The sequence below is a fragment of the Girardinichthys multiradiatus genome, chromosome 7 (assembly GCF_021462225.1).
Source record: "Girardinichthys multiradiatus isolate DD_20200921_A chromosome 7, DD_fGirMul_XY1, whole genome shotgun sequence".
NCBI lineage: Eukaryota > Metazoa > Chordata > Actinopteri > Cyprinodontiformes > Goodeidae > Girardinichthys > Girardinichthys multiradiatus.
In genome coordinates this window covers 11221223-11232273 of record NC_061800.1, presented here as the reverse complement: position 1 = coordinate 11232273, position 11051 = coordinate 11221223, and the positions used below count along the sequence as shown (strand labels likewise).

The 11051-nt window shown below is 41.6% G+C and overlaps 1 protein-coding gene across 1 annotated transcript; it reads right to left on the bottom strand.

Annotated features, from left to right (window-relative positions):
* Nucleotides 1-285: 285 nt before the first annotated feature.
* Nucleotides 286-10344, bottom strand: LOC124871403 (olfactory receptor 11A1-like). Its single transcript, XM_047370669.1, has 2 exons — nt 10308-10344; nt 286-1265 (listed from the first exon to the last, which is right to left on the bottom strand). Exons 1-2 carry the CDS (start codon nt 10342-10344, stop codon nt 286-288), a joined length of 1017 nt encoding a protein of 338 aa, XP_047226625.1.
* Nucleotides 10345-11051: the final 707 nt, after the last annotated feature.

The following is an 11051-nucleotide window of genomic DNA, read 5'->3' as shown; positions in this document are numbered from 1 at the left end:
ATGGTAAAAACAATAGTAACACTTTTAATCTGCCAAACAAAGCTTTAAGCTTCCACAGTTACCACTCAGGTGAGTCAACAATCTGACGCCTCCTTCAGGGTTCCTGCTGCTTAAGAACTTTTTCTTGATTAGCCCTGATGATCCTCAGCTGTGTGGTTGCATCTGCCTGTCACACTCTCCAGAAGAGGTGACAGAGAATCCACACACATAACACTAAACTGTGCTCAGCTCCGTGACATGACACTAAAGACATCCATCAAACATGACAAAAACTCAAAAAAACTATTATTTTCCTCTAGCACCATAGAACAACTGTCTAAGGTGTTTAGAAATGTCTTTCATTTTCAATCCATATATAATTGGATTGAAAAGAGGATTATACATTATTATTTGCATTGTTATTACAAAACGTACAGTCTTTGAAATATCAGAGGCCAGTCTAACAATAATCACATCATAACTAAGCAAACAGGAATAGTTGATTAAAACCATCAGATGAGGTAAACATGTCTGTGCAGCTTTTTTCCTGACTTCCCCACAACTTCTATAGGCTACTCTAAATATCATTGTGTATGTGAATAGTATGAAAAGAATTGGAATTAGACTAATGTTGACTAGAACCACTAAGCCATATATCAGTAGTGCCCTTGAAGCCACACAGAAAAGATAATTCAATGAACTATTGCAAAAAATGCCATTCAATGTAAAGTTACAGAGTTTTAAATTAGCAAATCCAATGAGAGGCACAACAACATGACAAGCAGGTACAAGCCAAGCTAAGAAAAGGAAAACACTCACTTTAGTTTTTCTCATAATGGTTGGATATTGCAGAGGTTTACATATGGACACATATCTGTCGTAAGACATGGCTGCCAAAAGCAAGAATTCAGAACCACTTAAAGAATAAAATAAAAAACTCTGGAAGAGACATGCCTGATGAATTATAATCTGTTTTTCAGATAGAAAGTCTATCAAAAGCTTTGGGTAGACCACAGTGCAGAAAAGCATGGAGTTCATTAGCAAAGCAGCAATAAAAATATACATAGGCTCATGGAGGTTCTTGTAAATCACAATCAGACTAACAATTATAGAATTGCTGGACAGGATCAAAATATAACTTGTAAACATGACAATAAAGTAAACATATCTGTATTTTTCAATCTCCACATGACCATCAAAAGTGATGTATGTTGCATTCATTTCACTGAGCAATATAATTACAGAAACAGAAATGAATAAATGAGACAGCAAGTTATCTAAAAGTGCTATACATGAGAAAAGAAATCTTTCAATCAGTCTTCTCTCTTTCGTACAGAAACAATAGTCAGATTGGAAAGTGTTTGAGACAGACCAACTATTTAAAGAGACTTCTTTATCCACCATGGATTTCAGAGACTATTCCTTGAAGAGATGTTAGTATGTTAACAACTTCTGATAAGTTCAATGTAACTATGTGAAGTTGTGGCTCATTGTGGATCAACATAGAATTTACAGTAAAGTTTGGCATTCACAAATTATGCAAAATGTTTGTTTACATTTATTAAAAGGGATGCACCGATACCACATTTTTTCAAACTGAGTACAAGTACTAGCATGCATATTTCAGTACTTACTGATACAGAGTATCGATATGAGTACTTTTTAGTGCAATTACAATTTTTGCATTATTATAAAAACGTTTTATTTCTGGCCATATTTTACATAGACTACGCTTTTGCTGTATTTTAAATATAGAATTAAGCTTTTAACACAACAAATTGTTAATAAATTTAACACTTACTGGATCTCCTCATTTTGATCAAACAAACTTGGCACACCTGTCACCTAAGCTCTTAAATTTAATTCACCCTAGATAGCTTGGCTTGTGTATGAACTCCCTAAACCTGTTTTGCATGCAAAGATGACTCTGCACACAGACACAACTTTGGCTATCCACTGTGCAGTTAAACTGGTAAGAGACACCAGGCTAGCAATGCTTGTCCAAATATCATTGGTGAAGCTAACGTCAGAAATGGCTTGCAGCAGGTGGTGGATGTGTCTTTTCACAAGTCTCTTCAACTCGTGTAGTTTGGAAAAAGCTGCATTAGGGTTTGATCTCCGGGGAGAATCCCACGTTATGAACAACATAAAACAGCGAGTTATTGAGGGCAATGTACTAGGTGAGTGCCTCTGTTTATTTCAATGTGAGGTGGAAGTACTTGGACTTCTTCGGCCTTTTTTTTAAGAGTTTGGTGGACTTTGTGTCAGATGTGACATTGTGCTGGTTTTTTCAGATGTTTTATGTTTAGGATTAAGACCGGCCTCACCACTTTCAGCACTCCAGATAGAAGAGGATAAACAATTCCAACAGTTTGGACTTCTGCTGCAAAAGCCTGATCGCCGTTACCTTAAATTTAGCAGAGCAAGCGGAGCTCTCCGACTATTTCAATTGTTACGAACATGGACACAGAAAACTAAAAGGAAAAACAAAAGAAGCACAAAAGAGAGAGGTGGGACAAAAAGGTAAAAGGGAGAGAAGAAGCTAAAGGAGGAGAAAAAGAAAGATGAAAAATATACACACACCATCACAATCACACATTCCCGCTCTCATGCGTACACATAAAAAACACTCACACCGACGCACCTAACATAAAGACAAACAACAATGGACGTCGTACACACACCCACATTCCTCATACATATTTTACTTTACTTACTTTATTTACTTACTTTATTTTGATAAATTGTCCACACCAAACAGAGGATGAAAAAGAATATATAACAATAAACAAACCCACAGTTTACCAAAAAAGGAATAGGCCGAAGCAAAGCTTATTCTTGCCTAGCCTATTCTATACTCCCAAGTCCAGGTGCCTATACCCCATAGGGGCAACAAGCCCCCGTACCCAGGAGGTGGTCCCCTTCCCTCCGGGGGTGGAGACAGGTAGACCGCCCTTCACCTGAACACCTGGGCTGGGCTAGCTTGGGCTGGTCCCTTGGGCTGGTCCCTGAGCGACCTGGCCCCAGATCCCAACCCCCCGCCCTGACCCCAGTCCCCATCCTCATCTGGAGAGGGGGCCATGTACAAAAGAGGGGTCACATGGGCCAAACTAACCCCCCAACCAGAGCCGCCAGGGCTGAATCATATTTTTTAATGCGTTTAGTTTTCTCTTTTCCCTATTACGTTTTTTGAACTATTATGTCACAGTATTTACTGAGGAACTGCTAAACAAGATCATGGATGTCTGGCTAACCAATTTTGCATTTTTATTTCTCGCTGTGATTTTGTAGTCAAAGCTGCAAGTAGATACATTTTAAATTTTATTTTATTTAAAAAATTTTAATTGTATGGGGACAGTGCCTCTGGACTGGCAGACTGGGGTGGTGGTCACCCTTGGAGGATGTGTTCCAACTACAGGGGGATCACACTCCTCAGCCTCCCTGGTAAGCTCTACGCCAGGGTATTGGAGAGGAGAGTCCGGCCGATAGTCGAACCTCGGCTTCAGGAGGAGCAGTGTGGTTTTCGTCTCGGGCGTGGAACACAGCTCTACAGGGTATTCGAGGGTTCATGGGAGTTTGCTCAACCGGTCCAGGCATTTGACTGTGTCCCCCGTGATGCCCTGTGGTGGGTGCTCCAGGAGTATGGAATTGGGGGCCCTTCATTAGGGGCCATCCTGTCTCTGTATAAGTGGAGCAGGAGTTTGGTCCACATTGCCGGCAGTAAGTCAGACCTGTTCCCGGTGCTTGTTGGACTCCAGCAGGGCTGACCTTTGTCACCGGTCCTGTTCATAACTTTTATGGACAGGATTTCTAGCCGCAGCCAAGGGCCATAGGGGGTCTGGTTCGGGGATCAGTGGATTTTGCCTCTTTTTTTTGCAGATGACATGGTCCTGCTGGCCCCCTCTAGCCAAGACTTACAGCATGTGCTGGGGCGGTTCGCAGCCGAGTGTGAAGCGGCTGGGATGAAGATCAGCTCCTCCAAGTCCGAGGCCATGGTTCTCTTCCGGAAAAGGGTGGCTTGTCCTCTTCAGGTTGGAGGGAGTTCTTGCCTCAAGTATAGGAATTCAAGTATCTCGGGGTGAGGGAAGAATGGAGCGGGAGATTGACAGATGGATCGGTGCGGCTGCCGCAGTAACAGAGGCACTTTGCCGGTCCGTTGTGGTGAAGAGAGAGCTGAGCCGAAAAGCAAAGCTCTCAATTTACTGGTCGGTCTACGTTCCTACCCTCACTTATGGCCATGAACTTTGGGTCATGACCGAAAGAACGAGATCCCGGATACAAGCGGCTGAAATGAGCTTCCTCCGTAGGGTGGCCGGGCACTCCCTTAGAGATAGGGTGAGGAGCTCGGCCATCCGGGAGGGGCTCGGAGTAGAGCCACTGCTCCTCCACATCGAGAGGAGCCAGTTGAGGTGGCTCGGGCATCTATACCGGATGCCTCCTGGACGCCTTCCTCGGGAGGTGTTCCAGGCACGTCCCACCGGGAGGAGGCCCAGGGGACGGCCCAGGACACGCTGGAAGGACTATGTCTCTCGGCTGGCCTGGGAACGCCTTTGGCTCCCCCCGGAAGAGCTGGAGGATGTGTCTGGGGAGAGGGACGTCTGGGTGTCTCTGCTGAGTCTGCTGCCCCCGTGACCTGGTCCCGGATGAAGTGGAAGACGACAAGTATGAGTACGACGAGTACGAGTACGAAGGCAGTATAATAAAGTTTCTTTTTAAAAATATCAAGCAGAGCTTTAAAGTGTTAGATGTAATGCTCCAATTGTGAAAGTAAATCTGTTGGGCTTCTTCTTGGCACTCAGACAACAATTCTGAGGGCTACTCTGCCGGACAGGACACGGTAAAAAATAAAAGAATAAGAGTTGGACTTTTAAAAGTTTTTCAATCAGAGCAGCTGCGGTCTGGGCCCCGTGGCCTCACCACTCCTTACATCATATAAATAATATAAGGTTGTATGAGGAACTGTATTAACTTGAGATGGAAACTATGTCCTAAATGGCATTATATATATGTATAATGTGCTGAAAGGATGATGAAGAAACATTCCACAAACAGTCGGTTTAATTTAGATAATGAAAGATTACTGTGATGTTACTCACAGAAAATAAAATTACTTGAATTACTTAACAACACACTAACACTGTATAAGTTCTTGGATACCACGGTACGGTGGCCTGGAGGTGCAAACCAACATTACAATATCTGAAACATTTTTACAAGTCCTGAAAAAAATTTATATTTGAGAAAATAAATTTACATTTGAGGAAACAAATTTACATTTGAGGAAACAAATTTACATTCCAAGAAACACTTATACAAGTCCCGAAACACATTTACAAATGACAAAATATTACAAAAAGGGAATGTACCAACTCCGACACTTACCCGGAAGTGGTAACAGGACCCGGAAGTGGTAACAGGAGCACAATTGAATGCCGTTTGCCCCGTTTTCGGAACTACTCCTTCAGTTATTTAGATACTGGACTGCAATAGGTGTGACTATTGCACTGTTGCATAGTCAACCTTAAAACATATTTCCAGTACTAAGAGATCACAAATAATTGGAAAATAAAACATGATATCATCAATATATTCTGCAACTTCGTAAAAGATAGATTGAAATGCCTAAAATTTACTTTACTTTTGAAATTCCGCATCAGATCTTGATGAAATTTGATGCATAAAATCTGGCACTGTTCTCTTGTCATCCTGAAGTGAAAGTAATTGCTAGAAACAAATCGTTTTGTTGCAATAAACAGAAACTTAGGGAAAATACACATAAACTGACTCATTTTTAAGGTCTTCAACTTTGAAATTCCACATCTGATGTTGGTGACATCTGGAGGTGTTCTTCTGTCAGCCTGAACTTGCTATAAACACAGTAATGACTAAAATGTCTTATTATTAAGGGCTTTAATTTTGAAATTTCACATCAGATATGGGTGAAATTTGATGAGTGACACCTGGATGTGTTCTGTCAACGTGAAGTAAAATTGGTCACTGGAAACTGTTTTGTTTTAATAAGCGTAGAAGCTTAAATGGACATACACAAATAATGAACACACAAATTACAACATAAAACAATAACAGAAACAAAAATGTCATATCTACATATTTGCAGGTGGACTTTTAAATATCTAATATAAATAACAGCAACACTGACATCAATCACCACGAATCAGTTCATTTAAAAAATATTGCTTGTACAAAGATCTCCGCAAGTGCCACCGCCATGATTCATGATGTTTTTGCACACAACAAAACTGCATGAGGGCTGATTTGACCGTCATTTTCAAAGTGGACGCAGCTCCCTTGATCACAGTAAAACAGAGGCGACCGCCGTGGCAGCTGGTCTGGCACCCTTTGGTATCCATGTGGCACCCTCATGGCCAGCGTGCCATCGTGTTTTTAAATAATTCATTTTATTTTCTTTGAGTAACAATTCACAGTAGCCATTTATGATCTACAAGTCCTTCTCAAAATATTAGCATATTGTGATAAAGTTCATTATTTTCCATAATGTAATGATGAAAATTTAACATTCATATATTTTAGATTCATGGCACACTAACTGAAATATTTCAGGTCTTTTATTGTCTTAATACGGATGATTTTGGCATACAGCTCATGAAAACCCAAAATTCCTATCTCACAAAATTAGCATATTTCATCCGACCAATAAAAGAAAAGTGTTTTTAATACAAAAAAAGGCAACCTTCAAATAATCATGTACATTTATGCACTCAATACTTGGTCAGGAATCCTTTTGCAGAAATGACTGCTTCAATGCGGCGTGGCATGGAGGCAATCAGCCTGTGGCACTGCTGAGGTCTTATGGAGGCCCAGGATGCTTCGATAGCGGCCTTTAGCTCATCCAGAGTGTTGGGTCTTGAGTCTCTCAACGTTCTCTTCACAATATCCCACAGATTCTCTATGGGGTTCAGGTCAGGAGAGTTGGCAGGCCAATTGAGCACAGTGATACCATGGTCAGTAAACCATTTACCAGTGGTTTTGGCACTGTGAGCAGGTGCCAGGTCGTGCTGAAAAATGAAATATTCATCTCCATAAAGCTTTTCAGCAGATGGAAGCATGAAGTCCTCCAAAATCTCCTGATAGCTAGCTGCATTGACCCTGCCCTTGACAAAACACAATGGACCAACACCAGCAGCTGACATGGCACCCCAGACCATCACTGACTGTGGGTACTTGACACTGGACTTCTGGCATTTTGGCATTTCCTTCTCCCCAGTCTTCCTCCAGACTCTGGCACCTTGATTTCCGAATGACATGCAGAATTTGCTTTCATCCGAAAAAAGTACTTTGGACCACTGAGCAACAGTCTAGTGCTGCTTCTCTGTAGCCCAGGTCTGGGGAATGCGGCACCTGTAGCCCATTTCCTGCACACGCCTGTGCACAATGGCTCTGAATGTTTCTACTCCAGACTCAGTCCACTGCTTCCGCAGGTCCCCCAAGGTCTGGAATCGGCCCTTCTCCACAATCTTCCTCAGGGTCCGGTCACCTCTTCTCGTTGTGCAGCGTTTTCTGCCACACTTTTTCCTTCCCACAGACTTCCCACTGAGGTGCCTTGATACAGCACTCTGGGAACAGCCTATTCGTTCAAAAATTTCTTTCTGTGTCTTAAACTCTTGCTTGAGGGTGTCAATAGTGGCCTTCTGGACAGCAGTCAGGTCGGCAGTCTTACCCATGATTGGGGTTTTGAGTGATGAACCAGGCTGGGAGTTTTAAAGGCCTCAGGAATCTTTTGCAGGTGTTTAGAGTTAACTCGTTGATTCAGATGATTAGGTTCATAACTCGTTTAGAGACCCTTTTAAAGATATGCTAATTTTGTGAGATAGGAATTTTGGGTTTTCATGAGCTGTATGCCAAAATCATCTGTATTAAGACAATAAAAGACCTGAAATATTTCAGTTAGTGTGCAATGAATCTAAAATATATGAATGTTAAATTTTCATCATGACATTATGGAAAATAATGAACTTTATCACAATATGCTAATATTTTGAGAAGGACCTGTATAATAAACTGATTGTTTGTGGAATGTCTCTTTGTCATCCTTTCAGCACATTATACATACACATAATGCTATTGATGACATAGTTTCCATCTCAAGTAAATACAGCCACCTTATATTATGGGTCTAACACTGTTTATTAAATAGTAACTAATAATGACATCATCATTTGAAAGTAACTACTGAAAAACAGTCAATAGCTAATAACGATAATGAAAACCCAATTGCTGATAATCAGCATTTGCTTTGGCAAAAACAGTGGCAGCCAGCATGGCAGCATCTTAGAGGCTATTACTGCTGGTCTGGCACCCTGTGGCACCTCAGGTGGTGGAAATACAATTCCTAGTTGCTACCAATGCAAATTGAGCTTGCTCACTCTCATATTCTAAGGACCGACTACATGAAAAACAAAACCAAGTTAATCTGCTCTGTAGTGTTTTCAACGAGGATGTTGGTGACACCGAGAAAAACCACAAATGAAGACCCTGGAGTTTAGTTGCAACTTGTTTAATTGTCTTCATGAACATGTGGTGAAAACTGAAATGACAGAAAATACACTCTATCTCAACACATAGAGACATATATACACAAATTAAATGCTTCAAGCTCACTAAAATAACATTACAGAAAAATCAGCAATAGTATCCAAACTCATCAGTATAAACTGTCATACAATGCAACTTAAGGCGTTCCTGCCTGACAATTCAGAGTGGATGGCATCTGATAACGTTTCTATACTGCCTCTTGCATGTGAATCTTTGTTTTCCTAGCAAAACTGGGAAACTGGAAGCAGAGGCCGCACGAAAACAAGTTGCTCTCAGACACACCTCTGAACAAGAGTATAAGAGGGACCTGTGGAGCTACAATACCAAGGAATTCAGACCAAAGCATTGCATTTCCACTTATATATAGACCACAACTGAATGATTTAAGTGTAAAAAGGAAGGATTTAAAAGCAGTTTAAGTTTATAGTTGTAACATGACAAAACTGGAAAATGTTCAAGTGTGACAAATTTTGCAAGATACTTTTTATATTATTAAAAAAACCTCTTTGAGAAGGGTTTTAAAATTAAATGAATCAGCACACCTTTCAACACAGTGTGTAATATACGTGTTTTTCAGGGAACATATTTTGGTTTTGACCATAAATATTTATCTTTTTACTTTTTGTAAAATATTCCTTCATAAAATCCCACCAGGGACAAGCACTGATAACTAAAATATGTGGGAACTTTCATAAATACCATGTGCAACAGAAAGGCAAAATGACAAAAGCACAAATGAAAGAACAGCCTTTCCCTACTTTTTAGAACAAGCATTTTACGTGTCAAGACAATTTGTTAATTTTAAAGCTGTTCGCATTACAAAGAGTCCTGGTGTCATGGCAGATAACCAGGTGACTCTAGTGCAGGCAGTAATTATGGCAGCAGCGTTTAACATGTTTATTGATAAACAAGAAAAAATTGACGGGTCGTTGAAGAGTCCAGGTTTTGCTGGTTGATCCACTGAGGGAGAAATGTGACTGAGTACATGGTTCCAGGAAGGGAGGTAAGACTGAGGTTGACAGGGAAGGTTCAAGTGTGACAGCTGAGATTCTCTATGATATTTTAAAGGTAGCGATGTGTAAGGGTGGAGGGTGGAGAGGCAGGGGTTTAAAAGGGAGGTTCATTGGGGAAGTGGTAAGTACTTCTCGTGGTATGCAGGTCCCAAGAAATTGAAGGAGGCTCTCAGCTGGGTAAGCCCAATGAAGTCCTTCCGGCCAACTGTGAACTCGAACACGACCATTGGCCATGGAAAACTCCAGGTCCGGGTCTTCAGGGTATAGATCCACTTTGGGAGCAAGGAGCACAAAACTTAGGTAAGACATGGTCAGGGAAAACAAGAGTAACAGAGCTGGTCTGCTAGTCTGATTACTACTCAGGTAAATTAACAATCTGAGGGCTCCTTCATGGTTCCTGCTGCTTAAGAACTCTTCCTTGTTTAGACCTGATGATCCTAAGCTGTGTGATTGCACCTGCCTGTCACACCCTGCAAGAAGAGGTGAGGGAGAAAAAACCGCGCACACACAAACAACAATAACCAGTGCTCAGCTCCGTGACATGATACCCAGCCATGAAGAAAAACATGGATAAAACATGCACTCTGAAATTTGAACAGATGTGGACAGAAACCTTTACACCTTTTTAAATAGAACTCTAACCAACTTCTAGCCCAGCCCGGGAAAGAGGAGTCACAACTGGAATCCCCGAGATGTCATGCAGCCACTATCAAAAACTCTTTGCCCCACTTTGTTCCTTACCATACGAGTCTCCTAGAGAGGCGACCAGGGGAGGCATCGTGTGTGAATGTCTGACTTGTTGGCAAGCAGGACTATTTCTACAAAGTTAGATCTGGAGTTGACTACAATCTGAGATCGAGTACCTGTCAATCGAAAGCAACCACAATGTTATGTATGATCTGCTGTCTGAATAATCCAGCATTCATACAAAAAGGAGTGGTAAAGACAAGTGTGCAGGAGGGGGAGATGAGCGGCTGAGATCTCGCGAGAGTCGTGCGTAAGTAATATGGCGGTATACTGGTAAACAAACACGACAGAACTCAGGTAAAACAAGCCAATAAATTCAAGCCGAACATAGAAATGTTTAAAATAATAACCACTGTCTCATATTTTCCCAATAAAACTAACTGGACAAGGAAACCTTGGACAGCCTGGAGAGCTACATGGACGAATGTTTTGATAACATTGTAATGGGGAAGCCACAAAAATCTCCACCCATGGCCACATCAACATCAAAACGCACCCGTTCAGAGTGCTCAGCCAGCACCTCCACTATCTCTCCAGAGAAAAGCTACGCTGATGTCCTGGACTCTATCGACAAGAAGCTAACCAGCCTGGATGCCCGTCTAGCCCTGGTGGAGGTTCTCCACAGGGAATTTCAAACTCTGAGGGAGTCTCTGGAGTTTAGCCAAGAACAACTCGCTTCTCTCACAACTGAAAACCAAACACTGAGGGATAGCGTGAAAACACTCACCGATGGAATGA

What these genes read in the sequence shown, in the direction of transcription:
- LOC124871403 (XM_047370669.1), bottom strand. Translation starts at nt 10,344, where the DNA reads ATGCCTCCCCTGGTCGCCTCTCTAGGAGACTCGTATG. An exon ending in CTCTCTAGGAGACTCGTATG is followed by an intron (nt 1,266 to 10,307) that starts GTAAGGAACAAA and finishes TCTCATGTATAG; the next exon opens with CACTTTTAGATAACTTGCTG.